The sequence below is a fragment of the Sinohyriopsis cumingii genome, chromosome 13, assembly GCF_028554795.1.
Source record: "Sinohyriopsis cumingii isolate HCF-2022 chromosome 13, ASM2855479v2, whole genome shotgun sequence".
NCBI classification, from domain to species: domain Eukaryota; kingdom Metazoa; phylum Mollusca; class Bivalvia; order Unionida; family Unionidae; genus Sinohyriopsis; species Sinohyriopsis cumingii.
Window position 1 is genome coordinate 24,907,428 of NC_142973.1, and position 25,215 is coordinate 24,932,642.

At 32.6% G+C, this 25,215-nt stretch overlaps 2 protein-coding genes across 2 annotated transcripts in view; one reads left to right on the plus strand and one right to left on the minus strand.

Moving 5' to 3' along the window:
• The window catches only part of LOC149785076 (prolyl 3-hydroxylase 1-like), a 75,125-nt gene that overhangs the window by 16,410 nt on the left and 33,500 nt on the right, over positions 1–25,215 (minus strand). The window contains exons 11-16 of the mRNA XM_089931273.1: positions 24,362–24,446; positions 20,564–20,911; positions 19,462–19,633; positions 17,947–18,042; positions 8,232–8,382; positions 7,621–7,729 (exon numbers count right to left, since the gene is read on the minus strand). Coding sequence (XP_089787399.1) covers positions 7,621–7,729; positions 8,232–8,382; positions 17,947–18,042; positions 19,462–19,633; positions 20,564–20,911; positions 24,362–24,446 — 961 coding nt within the window. The remainder of the gene's footprint in view (positions 1–7,620; positions 7,730–8,231; positions 8,383–17,946; positions 18,043–19,461; positions 19,634–20,563; positions 20,912–24,361; positions 24,447–25,215) is intronic.
• The window catches only part of LOC149785077 (prolyl 3-hydroxylase 1-like), a 47,945-nt gene that overhangs the window by 3,987 nt on the left and 18,743 nt on the right, over positions 1–25,215 (plus strand). The window contains exon 4 of the mRNA XM_089931255.1: positions 15,504–15,686. The gene's annotated coding sequence lies outside the window, so the exon portion shown is untranslated. The remainder of the gene's footprint in view (positions 1–15,503; positions 15,687–25,215) is intronic.

Here is a 25,215-nt window from a genome sequence, read left to right on the forward strand (position 1 = left end):
GCTTTTATTTTAATCATGTTTTCACCATTTCATGCTTACAGAGGCTTGCAGTGGATATTATATTATTTTTATCATGAATATTATTATTTCAAATGTCTCTTTTGCTCTAGCTGAAAAATGTATAACAACATTTTTTGTGTGTGATTGTAATTTAATTAAGAATGTACTTTGACATATTAATGTAACTTAATGACATTTTAATCATAAGTATTTTACAAGTTATTACTGCACAGATATCTGCAATTACTTTTTCAAATGTGGTTCTTGATAACAACTATCATGTTTAATGAGAAGTTCAAAAAATGGCACATGATTTTATTTCCCTGCTTTAGTTTCGATATATGAAATTATTTCCCAACCTACTAAACTTTAATTTGTTAACAAGCCCTGTGGCATCTTTAATAATCCAGAAAGAACTTTTCCAAGGTTATTGTATTCAGTTGTTTTGGTGTTGTTTTTTTAAAACCAAATTTACTTTTAAGAGCAATATTTCCAGATTTTTTTCTAAAGGAAAAATGTATATTTCTTTCTGAATGCCTTAAACTTATTTGATTATTTAACACTGAAATGTAATGTTTCAGCTTGGATACTATCAATCCCTGAATTACTTAAAGCATTAATAATGTATCATTAATCATTAATCAGAAGTGTAACTAATTAAGACAGTACTAATTAAGACAGTAGGTTGACCGGAATCAGTTTGATTATGTTAGATAATACCAAATACTGAAATATTATTTGAAACTCTATTACGACTCTTGTATGAAACAGATACATGCAAATTATAAGTTTATTATGTTGACTGTTATGTTTTGCAGATAATTTGCTCCCATAAAACCCTTTATTCACATCCTTTGAAATCTGATTGTGAAATCTGAGTGGAGTTTGTGAATATGTCAATCTGGTTATTTCTTCTTGATTGAATTGCATACCTTTTCAGCATTGCTGCACAAATTTCACAAATAAGCCCCATAGAAATATATATTAATTTCTATATGGTTTCTTTCAGATGTTTCTAAAGTATTTGGTTATTTTGAAGCTCTTTTATGCAGTACTGGTATTGTTATTTTTTGGTTGGCAGACATCGAGACTGACTGACATAAATTCTCTTATCAGTTTGTTTATCTTAAACTGCACTCTCTTTACCACCTTCCCATTTGCTACATGCTGTCTTTTTCATAATCAAAAAAATACCACTTTACAATTCTTCATAGCAATAATGTAAAAGTTTGCAATTTGACAATCAAGCCCATATATATATATATATATATATATATATATATATATATATATATATATATAAATTCCAATTGGAAAATTATCAGAAAAAGGAATTTCATTTCCTATTCAAATTATCATCTTTCTAGGAATCACATTATGCTGTGAGAGTGTGCAGTGAAAAACTTTTGAAATTTAAATTTTTGTAAATAGGTATTTTTTAATAAAAGAGGTAAGGCATGATTAAGATGCTTTTCAAAATGAAAATTTACATTTTTTCCTCCATCAAATTTATCTAATACATTTCCCATCACATTCGTCCTGCCCTCCCAGAATTCTATATCTTCTATAGACAAAGGGAAGAATCTCTTACCCAGTACTTACAATTACCACTGCTAAGTGGCTATCCATCTCCATGGGAAGCATGTTCTTGTATAAACTGGATTGGAATATTTCCACACCACCTCCAAGTTAATGCAAAACATTGTGACAACTCTATCATCAATATGTGTCACTAGCAATTTTTTTGTCTTGCAGAAAAATAAGGCAGTGATCATGTTTGAGAGTTCACAGCCTGTATTGCAATGGGCTCATCTAAGATTATTCACCTATTTCTAAGTTTACCAAACCCTCCTAAAGCCAGATTCAAGAGTTTGATGTAGTTTTCCATAAGTTTGTATGGGGTGGTAGGAAAGATGAAGTAAAATGGAAAGTTTTATATATTAAGAGAATTTTGAAGCAGTTTGAAAATGTTTAATATAAACAATTTTTTTGTTTGTATATTGATTGAAACTCACTTGGGTGAAAAAACTTATCACCTCTAAACATAAATGAAAAGAGCTTTTTGCAACTTCCATACTAAATATAAACATGTTTTTCACTTTTGGTATAGATTTTATGATAAAGATGAGAAATACTTTGATTACATTCTGTACTGATGTATTTGCAACATATTGAATTACATAAGAAATTTATCATAGAAAACTCTGATGATTTCCTTAAAACTCCATTATTAATGATTTCTAATATTTTTAACAAAGTGTCCTCAGACTGAGATTCTTTCAAGCTAAAGTAATACATAGAATTTTACCAACAAATACATTTTGGAAAAAACTGAAAAAGTCCCTAAAAGCATGTTATCTTTATGTAACAACTCGTTAGAGACTTTATGTCATTTAGGTTGGAACAGTTCCAAAACTCAGTCATTACTTATTAGTTTTATTGGGTGGATAAGGAGTAAGTACAATCATCTGCACAATGTTCAAGTTTGAATAAGAGAATTTATTCTTGGCATAATAAACTAAAGACAAAAGAGCTTCATATGTATGCGTATGTGTGCATAACTTATGTGTGTATATATGTGTACATGTACAAAGTGGCTACAATAAATACTTTTCTCTCTCTCTCTTTCCCTCTCTTGTAGCCAATATTAAATTCTGTATTGAGTTTAGAATTAGAATAGGAATGTACTAGTGTTAATCATTGTTCCCTGTAAAGTAATGTGCACTCGTACTGAAATGTGAGGTGATCAGTAGAATTTGGTTCTCCAACCTACTGCTACCTATATATGGGGAATAATAAACATGAATAATAAGGAAGTTAAACAAAACATGTTTAAAAAGGCTGTTCTGATAAAATTGTGTTCGAAAAGTTTTGATCCACTACTGCCATTGAAAACAACAAGCACATTAATTTTTATGGGAAAAAAACGTTTTAATCTGAAATTATATGAACACTTCAAAAGCAGATTGCAACTACATACTAAACTTAAAAGTCTTGCATGACAATTTAATCCATTAACTGTTCTCAAGAGTTTCAGTGTGTGTTTGAAAATAATACTGTATTAACTAATGTCATACTCTGATACTTAAACAGGTAATAAATTAATGCTATATTAAATAATTTTCTGTAAGGAAAACTGCTTAGGCTTGGCACTGTATTTAAAATAATAAATCACCAGCTATTTTTAATTTCTTGCTCACACAATTTTAAAAGTTTGCATGGAAATAAATCCCTGAAAATTGAACAAAATCTTTTATTTAATAAAAACGTTTTTGATAAAGTGCTTTATTTTAATCCATATTGTTTTTGCATGAAAAATAACTACCTACAATTCAGTAAGGCTGAGACCTAAAGTTAGCATTTTGTGGTTTTCACTGTTTATCATTGAGAGACAAATACAGCTGTAACTTTATCTAATTGAATTAATGATCAATCCCATGACTGCAATATCCACCAACATAATCTAATTAACAATAATAATTTTGTAATTAACGTGGTCATAATCATAATCTGTTGAGATTGTTGCAGAGAAATGTATTTTATTAAATCTATTTTATTAAATCTATTTTATTTCAAATATTTATGGCAGGTTGCAAGTAATCATCATTACTGAAACCTCACAAGTCTTCATCTCTGACTCATAGTCCACAAGAAAGAATTATGTATACATCAGTGCTTTCGGTAATAGTGACTTTCAGGCCTCTCATTATATCAATAGCTCTGCTCCAAATACCTGACAAGAATGGTCACTTGCAGACATCTACACTGGACACAAGAGCTCCCCTCAAGTGTTGCAAACTTACATCTCAGTGGTTCATTCTGTTGTGCATTTCAGCCTCAGGTGGCAGTAAAAGTTAATTTGTTTGGCTTGGTAACAGTTCTCAGCTGATGTGTCATACCATATGTAACCAGAAAATAGTACACCACTCTATTGTGTCAAGAGAAGACCCAAACAAATGGCTGTGATGATACTTCTGTACCTGATGATATTACATTATAAACTTTCAAATGTTGATTCTGTGGAATATTACTTAACCCAATACGTAAATTTGGTAGACCATTGACAGTTAAGCTCAAACAAGCTGAACATTAGAATATTAAAAATAACATCTTAAATCAACTTGCAAAGAAAGTTATTCTAGAACTATCCTTTTGGTAATAAATTAAACATTGCATTAATTATCAAAGCTATTAAAGAAATCACAAACATAATGTATCCAGTTTGCATGTTAATAGATTGTAAAGGAAAGTTAAGAGGCACAGAAGAATAAGTAGTGGAGATGGCAAAAATATTTATTTAATTAATTATCTGAGTCTAGAGATGACCATAAAAATTGTTAAATCCATGAATGAAATCCAAACTTTTTTGAACATTTAAAAGCAAAAATATTCAGAAAGGAAACTTTCTAATTTGTTTTGCTGTAAATGATGTGATAAGAAAATTAAGTCCACTGCAGTTTATGATAAAACTCCAATTGGATTGTGTGTCAGTTATTACATTTGTCACACAGACAATTGTATCTGTCAAATTTATTCATGCAAGCAAGAGTAATTGTTTATAGATCTGTTTTCATTTAAAAACTGGAAGATATCTACCTTTCTGTAATTTTCAAATGAGAAAATTAGTTTTCTGTTATACTCGCTTAGCTTGACTTCATTGCATAAACAGTATTCTCTTCACATTGTAATTTATATAAAATAATTGTTCTACATGTATTATAATTAATATTTTATCTTCACAATTAAAACAGGCAGACAACAATGAGTTCTTTAAAAAATGAATGCTGTATTTAGTTGGATAAAAGAGTTTGCAAACAATATTATTTTACAAAATATGTTAAACCTTTGAAACACTAGCATTACCTTTGGTTGCCATGGCAACCAAATTAAATCTATAATTATTTTTCTGTTTCATTTGAGTAGCATTGGTTCCTTATCAATGAACTATAAGTAAGTGGATAGAATTACATTTTATATGGAGACAATTTGTGATTAATAACACTACAGAAATACTGCATCATCTAAATAATACACAATACTGAAATGTATAGACATGTTTGAAAGTACAGTTGTAATTACCTAAAAGCCCTAGGCCTAAAAGTTATGAATCGAAGATATAAGTGATATGTAGACAAAAATATAACTGTCTATGCCCACATCTTGTGTGTGTGATTTGGATTTTTAATGTAGCTTTATCAATTTTTTCAGTCATATTGCTACGATGTCTCCAGTGAGACAGTTTATAGTGATGTCTAGCACTGGGGCATCATGCCGCAGACATGTAGCATGATGTCCCCCACAGTCACATTATCCTGACACCAGGCCGACCAGTCCTAACACAAACCTCTTAATGCTGAGCGCCAAGCGAGGCAGCTGTTAGTACCATTTTTGTAAGTCTTTGGTATGACTGGGCTTGGGATCGAACCCACGAACTCCCGCATCCAAGGCAGACGCTCTCACCACTAGACCATTGGAGCAGTGCCCACATCTTGAATAACTATATTTTTATGGAAAAGAATCCATTATATTTGATTTTTTACATCAAAAACCTTTCCACACTTTGTCTCTATTTGGTTGCTCTAACAATCTTGAAGACGCATCACTTCCAATGACATTTTTAGTGTTAGCAATCTGCATGCATATATGAATCATTCCATACAATTTCTCCTGAGTCTGAATAAATACTAGTTCTGAGGCAGTAACTTGGATTTTTCTGAAAAGTCTCTATTGGCTTGAAACAACTATGCAAGTGCTGATAGGGCAGTAAGAAGCAATTTATCATTGGTAACAAGCTCATGCACAAACAAAATATCACTACCAAGGTTAATAAGGATTTTAAATATTTCAAATTTGGCTGGTCCAACAAATTCCCAAGATTGTGCTACTAAATGTTTAGTGGATATCATTACTACCAATTATTACACAATAATAAAACTTGTTGAACTGCTTTGAAACAAAAACAAACAACAATATATTGGCTAGAATGGTTAAAAATACAACACCATCTGTACAAAGATAACTAAATACAGGACACTGAAATTATTACCTTGTACATTCACAACAGAATATTTGATACAGGAAACAAGAACCATGCAGTGATCCAAAACAAAAATTATGGCCAGTGTGTTGTGATTAAGATGGGTGAGACATTCATGGTTTTGCAATTATACAACACTGATTGGTGAAAGGTGTTGTCTGAATAATCACTAGTCAATTAGATATGTACTGGTTCTTTTGCAAAAAAAATTGTGTATTATAGTGATGCAATGATTATCCGTATTTGGCTTTGCAAACTAATATCACATAAACATATAGATATTAATTAAAACAATAAGTAACATTATACAATGACATATTATATCATATTATTATGTTCTTCATCTTGGAATACACACACACACTATATATATATATATATATATATATATATATATATATATATATATATATATAATTTTTATGAGTGTATTAATACATGCAAAATCCAACTGCAATGTTGACAATAACCAAACCAAGAAGCATGTTTTGAAGACACATGAAAATCCCAAACAAGTGAAAATTATGTAGAACTCTTAAAAAATTATTTAAAATTGTACAAGCTTAATGGCTATGAAGAAAATCAAACCTGTTTTTACATTACTAAGCATTATAATGGAAATTTTGATGTTGATAAGAAAGAAACGATACATTATTTTCCTTGTTGCCTGATTGCCATTATATGTTTAAAGAAGCAGTGAACAAGGAAAGGTCAACCTTTTTGCTTAATTAATTCTTAATGAAGTTCTTCAGTTATTTTGAATGTAACATATATACTATCAATGATGACCAACCAAAGTATACCATTTTGGAAGAATCAAACAAAACAATAAAAAATAAAACTAAAAACAAATATTAGATATCTAACCCCATCCCCCAAATACATTATTTCATTTAATAAATCTAGATAATGATACACAAAAAAATAATGTTTGATGATATTACAATTGACCACAGTGAAATAAAAAACAAAAACGGCATCTATGTAACTCAATCGAATTATGATGCACTAAATCATTTGTTGTGTAAAACATAATTATTTTGTGATGTTTAAAAGATGTAATCAAATATTTGACTATCACTGATATAGATATAAAAAGCAACTACTTGTAGATGTGTATAATAAATGCACAACAGTTCCTTGATAGTCTTTGATATAAATCAACTTGTAATAAAACAGGTATATGGGAAGGAATTTGATTAGTAGTAATGGGAGAATATTCCTTTCTAATTCACAGCACAACTTTTATTATTTAAAAAGAAAACAAGAAATGTATCTAAACGTTTACAGTTCTTTTAAGTGGGCAAAAATGTTTTAAAAAATTGTGTGAAAGACTGGTTTCCTGGATATTAATAATAATTTCTACTGAAAAAGATGCAGAAAGCTCTGTCAAAACCCAAATACCCCCACCCACTGATAAATTTTCACAAAGTGAGCCAGGCATACATTTCCCTATTATCAAAGTGAAACTTAGGTCCACCTTCTATGAAGCTGGAGGATAGGATGATAAATGACGCCTCCACCAGCATGTCTTGTCTCTGAACTGTTTGATGTAGAAAAGACAAAAATAATAGCAAACATACCTATAATGTCTCTGTGTAAATGAAGTCTTTCCTACAACACAAGTTCCATCTGGATGCAAGTCACAATTATCTGCATGGACTGCATGACTAAGGTCATCTGAATGATTTCCTGCAGCTTCTAAAACAGTTAAAACCATTATTTCAATGCAATCAGCAGATTACACTTTAATATTTATTATCAGAACAGCCAGGGAGATATGCATTTTGTCTGGATAAATGACTGTTCAAATGAACGATAAGAGTTAACTTAAATCATGATGACATTCTGCTGGCTTGGATGAGTGAAAAGTACCCTATGAATAATCAGCATTACTTTATATGCTACTTAAATTCAAGCTCCCTCAATTTCATAAGATTTTGTGCTTTGTTACCATAGCAACATGAAAATATTATATGTGGAAATTCTAAGTGTCAAAAAGCAATACTACAAACTTGCTTGACATATGTACTAACATTAACTGAAATACAATGAACAGTTTGAATATGTTATTCTCTAAGAACCCAATTGTTAACAGAAAAATGCACACAGTAAGATCTATTTCAACCTAGCCACCCCACCCATGCAAATTAAACACTGGGAGAATAACAATTCTAAGATATAATGCACTTACCTTCTTTTGCAGTGCGGCATACAAGATGTGTATAATCAAAGTAAAGAGGACGGCTCAAATTTAAGAATTTTTCCACCAGATGGCGCGACATTTCACTTTTATCCAATGCCAACTGGACAACATTCATTGATATCACTCTCTCTTGTACAAGCTAAATTATTGAGTGCAATGAAAAAAGAGATAATATATGTAATGGATTAACTAGGTTAATCAAAATAATGACCAATTTATGTGTCAACATTAAAAAAGCAAATCATAACATGGACATAAAAATAAATAACAAGTATGTAAATCTGAATATGTTCAGAACTGGATACTCTTACTAAAAATCTGTCCTCTGGAGTATTTTAAAATGCTACACATATCAAGTGATAGAGTTTATTTATTAATATCCTCATCTGTCACCAATATTCATGAAGATCAGTTCATTTAATGATATCTTCATTTGTCACCAATATTCATGAAGATTAGTTTATTTAATAATATCCTCATTTGTCACCAATATTCATGAAGATCAGTTCATTTAATGATATCCTCATTTGTCACCAATATTCATGAAGATTAGTTTATTTAATAATATCCTCATTTGTCACCAATATTCATGAAGATCAGTTCATTTAATGATATCCTCACTTGTCACCGATATTAATGAAGATTACTTTATTTAATAATATCCTCATTTGTCACCAATATACATGAAGATTAAATCTGTATGAGAGTTTAATCCACACAGTAAATATCCTCCTCCACCTCCACTCCTCCTCCTCAAAATCATCATTGTAAAATAGCACATTCAAATAAATCAAGGAATTAAGAAATCAGAAAGAGAAGGTCAACATAAAGGAATGACAAACACAATACATTTCAGAAATCAAAGTCAAAATATAAACTGGAGACATGTAAGTAGCTCTCAACCACATTAGATCTTACTTTAATTTTTACAGTGTTAAAATAAATTCAACTCAGAATGCTAAGACAGGGCGTTTAAACTTCATTCCATCATTGATTGAATTACAGCAGATTATTGATATGTTCTCCAAGATGGAGATGTGTAATTCTGAAAAAAATGCATTATTATGTTTTCTAAGATGGAGTTATGCAATACTGAAAAAAAAAACATTCCAAATAAAACAGAAACCTATAAATAGAATGTGAAGCTGCATGTTATATTTTAGCACCTTAAACGTGTGCAAACATCAAGCCATTTTTGAATATTAATAAGCTTAATATTGCTACGGTTAAGAGTTATGGTAAAACTGTACATGTTGCTATGTTCTGAAACTGCAATTATTTCAATATGAATAATACATTCTTAACTTGGGACAATTTCTGGTACTTGATCAAATAGCATTTTTTGGAGAAAACATAACGTCTGTATATTTATTCTGTGTTAGACCTGTCTATAAATGCAACCCAATAAATGTGACAATAATGTGCAGTGGCAAGGATTTCAGAATATAGTGTTGTTGGAATTGGAGAATATGTTTAGAACAGACAGTGATTCTGAATAAATAGGGTCATGAAAGCAAAAACAGTAAATGATTTGCAGGAAGTGTAGCCAGGGTTTCAATTGAAATGGTTTCACTGAATACGGGAAGTATACAACAAAGAGAGTTTATACATGGATGATCAAAGTACTGAGAGTACTGATGGTTTGGAGGCATTGAAGTGACACTCATTGACATACGGTGGGATGGAAGAACATACCTCCAGAGATATCTCATTCATGGTCCTTGTTATTATTGTACACATACTACTCTAAGTAATCCATGTTTTCTAACTTTCCTTCTTTATGGATCAAAAGAATTTAGATTAACATCTTGAGTATCAAGTGGTGAGTTGAACTATTCAAATATGTCATGTCTGCTTAGGTTATCTTAGTCACCAGGTCAGACAACTGTCCTGTAGGAAAGTTCACACTGTCAATATTTACAAAATCAAAAGTCAGGTGACTGCTGTATTTCATAGCCAACTGAATGTTCTTAGCATGGCTCATGATTACTTATCCCTGCTACGTCATAATAGCCTTGACTGAAATTCAGATGGTTGATGTTGGAGTCAACGGTACTATTATTAGTACTAAACCCCAAAACTGAGATTTACTTATAATAAATATGTTGAAGATCTGAATTTTAATCAGGACATACACAATAACTACACACAAAAAATAAAAATATATCAGATTCATGGAGCATCAAAAGAGGATGGCATGTAGCTTCCCTTACCTCTTTAGATGCAGTTCTCGGGAGAACAAAACTACTGATGGTGTCATTACAACAAAATTTGCTTACATTGGTTAACACTGATTCATAAATTCAATTTCTCATCGGTTATGAATTGAAACAAAGACGCACATTATGCATTTAGTCAGCTATTCAACATTTGATATCAGTGTGACTTTCTATGGATAACTGCACCCATAACTTGTTTAGAATAATGTACTGCATTACAAAGTCTCATGTGATGCTGTCATCACTTAAGATCAGAGGTAACATTTTTTCTTCATACGGTAGTCTTTTCTATCAGATGACAAACTGGTGAGTTAAACTTAAGAGGAATTGTTTTCAATATTCTTTTATAATTAAATGAATCTTGATATATAACTTGTTTTGACCTCCTGGTATTTAATATTCATAACTTGAAGATGGTAGCAACAAATTCATAAACTAAATCTAATATTGTTTACTTAAAATTAATTAATTTTGGTATAATAATTTATTCCAGTTTGATTAATTTGGCTTTTGAGAAGAAATCTATCCGAAAATAAATCTTAAGATGAAAATAAAGATAGCTTTTGGAATGCTAAAGGAAGTTTCTTTATGTGGTTTTACCTATAAACTTTTGTTCTCTTTTTCTGTGTACTAATTATGTTACTCTGCCATATAGTTTTGTTATAGGGCTAATTATGTTACTCTGCCATACAGTTTTGTTATGGGGCTAGTTATGTTACTCTGCCATACAGTTTTGTTATGGGGCTGGTTATGTTATTCTGCCTTACAGTTTTGTTATGGGGCTAATTATGTTACTCTGCCATACAGCTGTGTTATAGGGCTAGTTATGTTACTCTGCCATACAGTTGTGTTATAGGGCTAATTATGTTACTCTGCCATACAGCTGTGTTATAGGGCTAGTTATGTTACTCTGCCATACAGCTGTGTTATAGGGCTAGTTATGTTACTCTGCCATACAGTTGTGTTATAGGGGTAATTATGTTACTCTGCAATACAGTTTTTTTATGGGTCATATGTACAACAGTATAAAAGGTAGAAGCAGTTTTATAGAATGTAATTCAAAACAAGTGATGCAATACAAGAACCTTCCAATATGGACTAGTCTGTTTGTAAGCAGGCCTAGAAAAGTATGAATGAAGATATAAATGACATTTTATCTGCGTATTTCAAGTTGCTATCCATATATTTTTTACATGGGTCAAATGTACAATGGAAAGTGTTTCACAAGTGATATCACATACGAAAACTCCAGTAAGGGGACATAAGCCATCAAGGGGATGAAAGCATGCTAAGAAGAACATGTGGGAATAGAGCAAGTAGAAATGACATTTTAAGTGTACATTGTGCTCAAGAAACTAAAGTTTAAAATGAAATGACAGGTATCAATCAGAGTAGAGTATAGCTCTTACCTGGTGAAATAACATATTTATATGAATTAAGACCAATGGCTCAGAAATACGTTGATACAAGTGAAGAGTGAAATTTGGTAGAAACTTTAATTATCAAAGACAAACAAATGAGAATTCATGTATCAGTTAGTTAACTTCTTAGTAACTATTTGAAACAAAAACATTCTGTATGATAAGTAGACACTCTGACCAGTCCATTTCAGCTGATGCTTAGGACCAGTCCATTTCAGCTGATGCATATTTGCATCTCAGGTGATTCACCTTTAAGTGAAGGGCAGTTAGCAATGAACCTATATTAAAATGATAAATAACATTTGGTATCAAAAGAAGACACTCTGACCAGTCCATTTCAGCTGATGCTAAGACCAGTGCATTTTAGCTGATGCTTAGGACCAGTCCATTTCAGCTGATGCTTAAGACCAGTCCATTTTAGCTGATGCTTAGGACCAGTCCATCAGCTGATGCTTAGGACCAGTCCATTTTAGCTGATGCTTAAGACCAGTCCATTTCAGCTGATGCTTAAGACCAGTCCATTTCAGCTGATGCTTAAGACCAGTCCATTTCAGCTGATGCTTAGGACCAGTCCATTTCAGCTGATGCTAATGACCAGTGTATTCAGCTGATGCTTATGACCTGTCAATTTCAGCTGATGCTAATCTGCATCTCAGGTGGTTCACCTTCAGCTGAAGGGGCAATTAGCAATGAAAGTATATTAAAATGATAAATAACAAAACTTGTCTTAGCTGATTTTATTAACTATCAAGATATTGATTTTGTTTTGGAATCCTTTTGAATGCAATTTCAATTAACAAGGCAGAGATGGTATCTTGATGTGGTCTCAGAGTTGAAGAAATTGATATTACTATTCATTTATGTCAGAGTGTAATGGGACAAATAAGAAATTGTTTAGAACCAGTAACTTTACCAAAATCATTTGTACTGAATAAGTGGGTGACAATATTTTTCTGGACACTTTGTTACATTTTGAAGATTCTTCCAAGATTATTAATGTCTGCAAGAATAATTGGCATTTGAGATCAGAATCACATCTATTTATACTTGTTGTTTCTAAATGAAAATCAAATTTGTTGGAATGCGAAGTGGTTCATGTACACGAAATTATATCATTTTCTTGTTGTATGTGCTTTTATTTCATATTCTGATACTCAGAGTTACACCTAAATATAAGATAGCATCCAATCTTCAACCTTGTTTTCAGAAAGGTGGTACTGCTTCTGAAGGAATAGAATTGATAAAATATATTCAAAACTCTGAAAGGGAGAAGAGATCAGACACAAAGGAAATGCAAAAAGCTGAAAAGTAAATAGAGCTAAAAGTAAATGAACTGGGTAGAACTTAAAGAAAGGGAGTCATAGCATCATCAGGTTAAAGTTTGGGAGGGGTTTCTTCTAACAAAACAAAGGTTAAGTTCACACTTCCAAAATTTGTTGAAGGTCATGATATTGCAGTTTTACTCCAGTCTTTTGAAAAACTTGAAAAAGTGCATGATTGGCCAACAGGTAAATGGGTGATCTGCCTAGTCCCACAGCTGATGGGAAGGCTTTAGAAGCATAACCAAGGCTGGATGATGAAAATCATACTGATTATGAAATGGGGAAGAAGGATATTCTGAAAAGATATAATCACAAAGCAAATAAGTATCTTTTACAATTTAGAAACGCAACACAGGAAAGATTAATGAGACATTTAGCGAATTTAGGATTCATGAAGCTGGTAATTTATATATGGGTGTGAAATTGAAAAGATTATTCCCACCGTTAATGAGCTCACCAACATGATAATAAGAGAATTTCTCAGAAAAAGTACTTTAAATGAGCTGAAAATTTGGTTAAATAAGTCAAAACCTAAATGGATGGCTGAGCTAGAAGATCTTCAAGTAGTGTATCATATGGCCCTCTGCAATCAGTCTAAAAACTGATAGTTTAGTTCCATCCAGGAGACAGATGGCCAGCAAGTTTGTGTTTAAATTCAGAAGCTGATTCAGATACGGATAAATGTATATGTTATCTTGGCATTGGCAAGGTCTTATTCAAAGAGACTATTTGCCAAAGATATAGCAATAATGGGGTCATAGATTTCCATTACGTTAAGTTCTAGAAAGCATAAATCATTCATCACATTATTGCCTCCATCTAAGGAAATATTGATTTGATCAACTATGAACAACTGGTTACTGTAGCACATGTACAGATTTCAAGACATTACACAGCTTTTACACATGACAGAGGGAAGGGTGAATGGGAAAGATATAAATGTTTTCTGGGATACTGGAAGCACAACAGTTTTGTTTGAACTGAAAATGTGATGTCAGATTAAGTGATTGGTCAAAACGTGTATGCCCTGAAGCATGAATAAACATTGTATCTTAAGAATATTTCAGTACTTCTTTTGGCCTGGTATTTTTAATGATGTGGCTGAAGCACTGTAGATTCTATCACAATTGTTGAAAATGGTATGCATAAGATTGGAGTGCTCCTCTTGTACAGAGTGTTGCTCCTCTGGTGCAGATTCCCTAGACAAAACATCCAAACATATCGATTTCATCAGATCACAGATCGGAGATATGAATACATACTTGTAGCATGTGATTATGTTACTCATTACCCTGAAGCAGTGCCTTTGAAATTTCAAGAAGCCAAGGTTAACCCCGATGTTTCGCCCAGATTGTAGTAAGATAATGATTAAATAACTAATTATACATTGAGTCCAACTGCAAATTGCACAGAACCAGATTTGCTGCCATATAATGCATGGGCAGATCTAGGTCTGTACAGTTTGTTAGGAGTAATCGAACAATATAGATCCATTGAATCTGCATTATGTTATGGCATATTAGGATCTTTGTTTGACTCAACTTATAAGCAAGTATATATGATAGGTCTGCTCTTAGATCTTGGACATCTACTTGCCCGTTTAGTTTTTAAGGGGAAGGAATGTGTAATGATCAGCATTATTCTGTTCAGCATTGTGTCAGTAATATAATACTTTCATTTTCTGTCTTTCTTAGGGGTTTACATCTGTTAGCATGGGCTCATAACTATAGGGCTGGAAAGTTGTCAGGTTTAGATACACCTTGTGGATATTAGACTTTTAATTTTACACCTAAAAATAGTGTAAGGTGTGTTATTGTTTCTATGGAACAATGCAATGACTAGATTCAGAAGTAATAGGTATCTCCATTCTTTGGGACCTCGAGTGGCTGAGTGGTCTAAAGCACTCTCCATCACAGATCACTGCCAGCTCATCTCTGCCTGCATGGGTTCGAGTCTCGGGCTCGGCCAATGTCAATATGTGAGAAAGCTTGCCGGTAGCTTCTCATGGGTTGGTGGTTCTTTCCAGGGTTTTCCCGGCTTCTTCTTCCACCATTAATACTGGCCACCATGCTTAGCCTATCTTGTGCTGAAAAATGGCGTTAAACCCTATAACAACAATAACAACAAAATCTCCATTCTTTTCTTTTTCTTTTCTCTTCTGTCTTTCTTATGCATATAATATACTCAAGCCTCTAGTTTTTTCAACACGTATCATTTTTGAAACAATCCATTTTTCATGTTTTCACCAGTAATGCTTGCATACACATCAAGTGTTATTTTTTTGACATTTTGTTCCAGAAGGAATGTTCACCATGAAGAAGGAAGACATAAGGGCAAGCAGATGGAATCGTGAAGACCAAAGCACCTCTTAAACTGCTTGGATTACCTGTTTGCATCAGCCACAAAAGGTTAACCCAGGTCTGGTGAAAATAAAGGATTCACATTTTTACAGGCACTAGGTAATAGATGGATGATTGGTTGGTAAGTCACTAGAAGTTGTTAAGAGCATTGAGTTTCTGATTCCTATTTATTAAACTTCCTCTGAAAGTAGAGGCCTGATGCCATTTGAAATTAAAGGCTAGTAACTGCTGTTGTTGAGAAGTGTTCAGCCTTCCCTTTCATGACTAAAGTCATCAGAGGAAGGAAAGTAAGACGGAGAGGCAGCTCCTGTGTTGTATAATTCTGTACATCCTCAAATCTACCACTGAAGTGCAATGGCATATCAAAGCACACTGATCTCAAAAGAAAAGAATGACGTAGTTTAATTGAACATCAACAAAGTAGATCATCTCATCTCAGTAGGTACAACTTTGCTTAAGCTGTTTGGGCACTAGCTACAGACATGATGTGTAACCCTGTTATTTACTAATATATGCAATACAGGCTGTGAACTCTCAAACATGATCACTGCCTTATTTTTCTGCAAGACAAAAAAATTGCTAGTGACACATATTGATGATAGAGTTGTCACCATGTTTTGCATTAACTTGGAGGTGGTGTGGAAATATTCCAATCCAGTTTTATACAAGAACATGCTTCCCGTGGAGATGGATAGCCACTTAGCAGTGGTAATTGTAAGTACTGGGTAAGAGATTCTTCCCTTTGTATATAGGAGATATAGAATTCTGGGAGGGCAGGACGAATGTGATGGGGAATGTGTTAGATAAATTTGATGGAGGAAAAAATGTAAATTTTCATTTTGAAAAGCAACTTGATTATACCTTACCTCTTTTATTAAAAAAATACCTATTTACAAAAATTTAAATTTCAAAAGTTTTTCACTGCACATTCTCACAGCATAATGTGATTCCTAGAAAGATGATAATTTGAATAGGAAATGAAATTCCTTTTTCTGATAATTTTCCAATTGGAATTTATATATATATATATATATATATATATATATATATATATATATATATATGGGCTTGATTGTCAAATTGCAAACTTTTACATTATTGCTATGGAGAAATGTAAAGTGGTATTTTTTTGATTATGAAAAAGACAGCATGTAGCAAATGGGAAGGTGGTAAAGAGACTGCAGTTTAAGATAAACAAACTGATAAGAGAATTTATGTCAGTCAGTCTCGATGTCTGCCAACCAAAAACTAACAATACCAGTACTGCATAAAAGAGCGTCAAAATAACCAAAATACTTTAGAATCATCTGAAAGAAACCATATAGAAATTAATATATATTTCTATGGGGCTTATTTATGAAATTTGTGCAGCAATGCTAAAAGATATGCAATTCAATCAAGGAGAAATAACCAGATTGACATATTCACAAACTCCACTCAAATTTCACAATCAGATTTCAAAGGATGTGAATAAAGGGTTTTACGGGAGCAAATTATCTGCAAAACATAACAGTCAACATTAATAAACTTATAATTTGCACGTATCTGTTTCATACAAGAGTCGTAATAGAGTTTCAAATAATATTTCAGTATTTGGTATTATCTAACATAATCAAACTGATTCTGGTCAACCTACTGTCTTAATTAGTACTGTCTTAATTATGTCTTAATTAGTACTGTCTTAATTAGCTACACTTCTGACTAATGATTAACGATATATTATTAATGCTTTAAGTAATTCAGGGATTGATAGTATCCAAGCTGAAACATTGAGTACATTTCAGTGTTAAAATAATCAAATAAGTTAAGGCATTCAGAAAGAAATATACATTTTTCCCTTTAGAAAAAATTCTGGAAATATTGCTCTTAAAAGTAAATTTGGTTTTAAAAAAACAACACCAAAACAACTGAATAACCTTGGAAAGGTTCTTTCTGGATTATTAAAGATGCCACAGGGCTTGTTAACAAAGTAAAGTTTAGTAGGTTGGGAAATAATTTCATATATCGAAACTAAAGCAGGAAAATAAAATCATGTGCCATTTTTTCAACTTCTCATTAAACATGATAGTTGTTACCAGGAACCACATTTGAAAAAGTAATTGCAGACATCTGTGCAGTAATAACTTGTAAAATACTTATGATTAAAATGTCATTAAGTTACATGAATATGTCAAAGTACGTTCTTAATTAACTTACAATGACACACAAAAAATGTTTTTCATACATTGTTCAGGTAGAGAAAAAGAGACATTTGAAATAATGAAGTTCATTATAAAAATAAACAATATAATATCCACTGCAAGCCTCTGTAAGCATGAAATAGTGAAAACATGATTAAAAAGAAAGTAAGAACATTTGTAAAGCCACAAACTTAGAAATACCTTGCTGGCTCGATAAACATTAACACCAAGAAACATCTCACTATCAGTGTGTGGGGAGGTTTCACCATTGTAACCATCTCCATACAGTCCTCCTTTCTGAGTGGAAGAGAGTGAAATATGAATGTAAATTCATATAAGAAATGTTTCAACAATATTAGTTGAAGAGTGCAATTACAATTTTGATTCCCTACTGGTGTAAAAATAAAAACTGACCCAGGATAAAAGTGGTGATACCTCTGTCCTTTCATTAATACAGCATTTGCTGTGAAATCTTTTACTCCTGAATAGCAGCTTTAAGCTCCCTCTTCCCTTTTCCCCCCTGGAGTATTAGAAGAAGTTTTGTTCATCAAAGTACAAACTGAAAATGTCAGAAACTTGGATGGATTTCTTTTTTAAAAGTCATTATGAAAGTTTGGTACATAGTTCTCCCTCATTATAGTGGCATTATTATTCACATGATTCTCGATATAATGCAATACTGCTTTGAACCCCATGCCACTGTATTTGAATTGGTCCATCAAATGTGTAACAATATGGGTTGAAGCTCCATTAAATATATGACAATGTGGGTTGAACATCTATTAAATATATGACAATATGGGTTGAAAGTCTATCAAATGTGTAACAATATGGGTGAGAAGTCCATCAAATTTATGCCAATATGGGTTGAAAGTCCATCAAATATAAGACAATATGGGTTGGAAGTCCATCAAATGTAAGACAATATGGGTTCAACATTTATTAAATCTATAACAATAGAGGTTGAAAGTTATCAAATGTAAGACAAATTGGGTTGCAAGTTTATCAAATGTAGGACAGTATGGGTTCAAAGTTTATTAAACATATAACAATATGGGTGAGAAATCCATCAAATGAATGTGAATATTGGTGGGTTTGAAGTCGATCAAATGTAAGACATTGTGTCGGTTGAAAGTTTATCAAATGTATGCAATATGGGCTGAAAAAAACAACAATATTATATCTATTTCCTTTTCAGAACATTAATATATGACAAAATAAAATGCACAGATATGATGATGTGAAAAAATATATTTAATTTACATAAACTAAAATTATAACTATATATATATATATATATATATATATATATATATATATATATATATAACTGGCATTTATCTCACTCCCTGGTCATTTTCTGATCATTCTCACTATGTCACAAAGTAGTGCATAACAATCGGCAGTTATTTATCCCAACAATCACATTATAGTGAATGATAGCTGTACTATGACAACTACTCAAGTATTAAGAAAATGCTGACTCTGCTATGCTATGAGTACAAGTGCATTTACATAATTAAACATGACCCAATGTAGGTTTTGACAGTATTATGTATGGATTGTGATTAATAAGTAACTGATTGATGGATGTGTGATATGTCTCTAATATCCTTGTATCAACTTGTTAAGAAAGTTTCATTCTATAAATTCAAATTAAGCTGTGAAATCTCTTTTTTTATTAAAAAAAATGAAAATTTAAAATGATGGACCTACCCTGATGAGGTTTATAAGTTTTGCACACTCCTCTTCTGTTGCTAGACCATCTGCTACAAACCTTTCTCTTCCAAGTAGATCCTTCTCACCTGACTTGATGATTTTCACACCTGATAAAAATATGCCATAAAATATGACTAATTTAAACAATAACAAAAGTCCCTCTAAGGGACTGATGCTTTACTGTCTGTATGCAGTAAAAGATGACTAATGGAAACAATAACACAAATTCCTTTAAGGGACTGATGCTATAAAGTCTGTATGCAGTTTAAAAAAAGACTAATGCAATCCACATTATTAGTCCCTCTAAGGGACTGATTCTCAACTTTTTATATGCTGTAAAACGTGACTAATGCAAATGAGAAAAAAAAACAAAGAGTTAGTGTATAGTGAATTTTCACAGTCCTGAATAAATCCATTGCAAATATACCATATTTACTAGCATGTAAGTCCAACTGTAAACTGCGTAGTTCTATATCTGCTGTCACACAATGCATCAAGATATCAAGGTTTGTGCAATATGTTAGGCGTAATCAATAGAACAAACAAAATGGACCCTGATCTGTAGTAATGTAACAAAGTTTCAGCTAAGTACAGGAGGAGACACAGAAGAGAGGTGATCTCAGAATACTTATTACAGAAGCATAGCTACTACTGATAGGGGGGCCTTGAGTGGCCGAGTGGTCTAAAGCGCTCTCCGTTATGGATCACTGCCATCTCACCTCTGCCTGTGTGGGTTTGAGTCTCAGATTCAGCCAATGTCGGTATGTGAGAAAGCTTGCCAGTATCTTCTCGTGGTTCGGTGGTTCTTTCCGGGGTTTTCCGTGTTCTTCCTCCACCATTAATACTGGCCGTCATGTATAGCCTATCGTGTGCTGAAAAATGGCGTTAAACCCTACAACAACAACAACAACTACTGATAGGCCACCTTCTCCAATGAAATACAATTTCTGTGTCTCATCATTAACAGACTGAGGCAAAAATGGTTACTTGGTGGCTCAGATATGTTTTCACATTTAGGAAAATGAGGCCAATTTGTACAATACTTGTTATAAATTCTGTTCTTACGTATGGGTCTAACATTTGATTAATTGAATATTACATTATTAATGTATTCCCCCTTAAATTTTTAACAAGTATTTTTAAGCACACAAAAATAACACAGACAATTGACCTGAGTTTTCTAAGGTTACCATGGTCATAAAACGTTTGCAGAATCTCAGTGTTGTCCACTTCAGATGGATGTATGGTTCTTTCCTCATCCATTTTATTAAGAAACTCCTTCACCTGTCTTTGCGACTTGTCATCATCATTCACGTTTGATGTGAGGTGCATAAAAAGGCTACACCTTTCATCTACCCAGGATGGATTGACTCCATGAAGATCATTAGCCTTGAAGATCATGAGACGACCGCATCTGGGTGCCACAGATGTCTGGAGTATAAATATACATCACAACATCAGATGAAGTGCATGCAATTACCATGAAATCTTTTAAAACAATAAAGACTTTAAAACCTTTATGATCTATGAATTAATACACACATATAATAAAGCAATATTAGATTTTGTCAGAGAAAATACTATAATCAGAATTAAGCAATATGCTCATTAAAAGTACATGTAAGTCTGTATATTCAAAATAAAAAGTCCTTTATTTCGTCAAAAATTCACCATAATCATAGATGTTTGTTTGGAGAAGTTTTTTTTCTTACGCAGTACAGAAACAATTACATGGACTTTGCAGGGAAGATGATTCATTTATATGATTGATTATCTGTCAAAATTGTTTCATGTCCCATCAACACACTCTGGGACTACTTGTTTGAACATGACTCTCTCAATAAGACCAAAGCTCTACTGGCTGTAAAAAAGTCCATGTAGCCAAGATAAAACCATTTCTTCTTTTTAATTGCCAAGTGTTCAAACCATCTCTGATATTCTTGAGCATTAACAAAAAAAGATTTTGGAATCTGCCACCATGGTGGTCATAATGGATGTAGGATTGTCATTATTTTTATTTAGGTTCAATGAGACATCAATAAAAGTCTCTTGTTAAAACCCTGTGCAAATATGACTAACTATTTTGGCGTAGCAATAAAAATGGTTTTAAGATGGTTTTCATAATGCCTATATTGTATGTAAGATTAGTATCACAATCCTCTAGGATCAAGTGCATACTATATTGTTAAAATTCTTGTGATGAAAACACTAAGTTGATATGGCAATATATTAAAGTGGAGCAGTGACAAGATTTTCAAGATAGCTGCCATGTAGTCATATTGGATGTCAGGTCACAATTTTTATTTAGCTCCAAATAATCAGTTTAAGAAGAATTTTGGTGAAAAGTAAATGTAAATATGACAATTCATCTAGAAGTAGTGATAACAAGATTTTAAAGCTTGGTGGTCAGACCTGTACTAATTTCATTTGGGACTATCTAGACAACATATGGATCTTTTGGTGAAAACCCCACATGAATATAACTTTCTGTTTGGAAGGAACTGATGCACGGTAACAAGATTTTACAGATGAATGCTACAGTAGCTATATTTGATTTCAGATCAGCACAGTTTTCATTTAGAGTTAAATAAACATCATAATACACCTCTCAATGAAAACCCCATGCTTATAGGACCATCCATCTAGGGTGTAGCAAAAAAATTTTTTAACATGGCCACCATGGTGGTTATATAAGAGGTTAGATAGACTACCCTAACTTCACAAGCCATAATATGCAATAATTTCATTTCATCTCATGGGTTGGTTATCTGTATGCAGAGAAGTCAAACATTTATACATATTCTGCAATATTTTATGAACTTAGAAAAAAAAGAGGTGGATCGAAAGGTGAAACCCTTTCCATCATTGTAGGATATTCAAAATCAATTACATATGCAATGAAAGAAAGGAGTTGGTAGATGTGTAACCTGAATTTGTTTCCACTTGTCCATGAAGTAAAGCTGTCCTGTGCCATCTGTAATATTTGTCAAATAGACCACTCCACTGAAATAAAGGGAATATGCAACAATTCCTTCAGTCTAATTCACAATTCCATAGATAGAGAAATAGTAAAACAAAAATTCTCAGGCAAGACCAAGAATGAATTTAATGCTTGCTTTGTACTATTGTTTAGTATGGCCTTGTTGCTTTGTAGGTTCAACTTCATTTTTCAGCATGACAGACAATCCGTAGTGGCCAGTATATTTTGTGGAGGAAGAACCTATCAAAATCCAGGGAAATACCATCAACCCATGGGAAACTACTGGCAAGCTATCTCACATATCCATGCTTACCAAAACCAAGAGAGAGATTGAAATCTCAGTGACCTGCAAAGGCATTAGTGCCTTTGACCACTTAGGCACATGGGGTTCCTTTTCATATTGAACTGGTACCAAAAACGTTATTAAATATAGTGTTGATATAAGCATTCACAAATTCATTGCATTGTTTATGACATTGCTTGTCTTACATGTCACCAAGTTCACAAGGCCTTATAGTCATGTAATCAAAATGGAACTACACAAAAAATGTGTCGACAGTGATATTGTGAAAATATCTTCATACAGTAAATTCATTTATTTTATTACTATTAATTATGTTTCTCTGAGAATACTTACCCAGTAAAATTAATGTTTAGAAATGAGACCCACTACCTCTCAAACTGAGCACTCCATGAAAGACAAAACTTTGGTTTGTCCTGTTTATATACCATATAGAAAAGGGGAAGAAACTCTTACCCATTTTCTTCCTTGCTACACTAGTTGTCTTTTTTCTCATGTGAGAAACCTTATTAAAAGATCAATAATGGAACTCAAATATGCTTATGATTACTAGATTTGAATATTGATCTTACTTTGTTTAATTCTTGTATTCAATAAAAACTAAATACTATAGTTGTTTTTTGTTGTTTTTGCTCATGTGAGCAAGATGTCGCTCACGTGAGCAAGATCTTGCTCACGTGAGCAGATCTTGCTCATAAGCATGCCATTTTCACATGAGCAGACTTGCTCACATGAGCAAGATCTTGCTCTTAATTGTTAACAATTGCTGCACATGTGATTTTATTATTAGAATCTATTTGCCCACGCGAGTTCTACCTAATTTGCATGTTAAATTGCATATGAGACTAACCTGTGTTAGATCTCACATGAGAATCTCATGTGCAGAAGGGTAGGCAGTTTTGGTGTGGGATACTGTTCACATTTCTGGACACAGGAAGAGAAAACCCCATCTAGGTATAATTGCTTGCTAATAATTAATCATCAGCTGTCAGTCATTTACATTAGGCCTCAGTCAACTGACATAATTAACATCATGGTCTGGTCTTCAGTACATTTGATTCATAAAAAATGTGCTGTATCTGGTGCTATTCCAGAACAATTAATCTGAGGACCAGTCAAAGGGTCAACAAAACACTTAATGTGTTGAATATACTTTGGCAATTTGATGATGTAAACCAAGTCTTTTTCTTTTTTCAGCTTTTTAAATCCACAATGTTCAATTATGTTTTGAGTCTCTGACTTATCCTATCTGAACAAAGTGTACCCATCAGGACATTTTTAGGCGCACAAAGTGAAATTTAAAACCATTTTGCATCCATGTATTTCCAACACTGCTGTGTCTCAGCTTAAGTCATTAAAAAGTCAAGGAAAATGGTAATTTATCAGATAAATTAAATAAAAATAGATTTCCAATTCATTATTTTCTTTGTTATCTATTTTATTAAAAAGAAAACCAGATTAACTACAGTGAAGTTTACTTTTGATAAGTCTTAAATATCCCATTTTCACATTTCTGACCATTTCTATGTGTTTGTCATTATTAAAGTTATAAACTTGATGAATGAGAGCACGATTTCATAAATGTAAATACTGGCATATAAAAGAGGTGACCTTACATGTATTCTTGATCAGATAAATGTGAAAACCTGTCGATGCAGCCTCCATCTTCCTGAGGAATACAATCTTCATGCCGCTTTTTCTCTGAAATGTGAAAATGTTGATGCATCCATACAACATTCATGGATGATAATTCATCAAGAATAGCAAAGAGTATATAGCATTCAATTACCATCCATACTTGCATATGAGTCGAGTCCAACTCCAGACTGCAGACCCATATCTACTGTCACATCATGCACCAGATATCGGGTCTGTGCTGTATTTTATGAGTAATCAGTAGAACAAACGAAATAGACCCCAATGTGCAGGTACATTATGTTACAGTGCATCAGACTCATTGGTGTTTGCAGTTTGACACGACTTATAAGCAGACATATATGCTATTCTAAGAGACATCTATTTAACTCTAAATTGGACAAAGTCAAGATGGCTTCCTGCAAAATGTCATTGGTACCTGTAGGATATATCATTAAACCTTTTTAATTTGTCACCAAAATAATGAAGCTTTTCTGAAGAAAATATATTTGCCTGTTATATTATATGATGTGCAAAAGTAAACTAACTTTTATGAACAGACCACCACAAGTCTATGACATCTCACTCTCAAAGCTTTTCATGGCTTCTTAATTGCTGCTGACTAATGATCTGGATCTATAACCATTTAATCTGTGTATTAATGTTCCATGTCGAACTCATGCAACTAATCTTATGACATCATGTGAAGCATAGATGGGAAAGTGATGTTTCAAATGGATTTTATCAATAAGCTAACACCAGACAGTTGAATAAATAGACAAACAGATATTACCTGTATTATAAAAATAATAAGAAAACAAATTACTTAAACCAC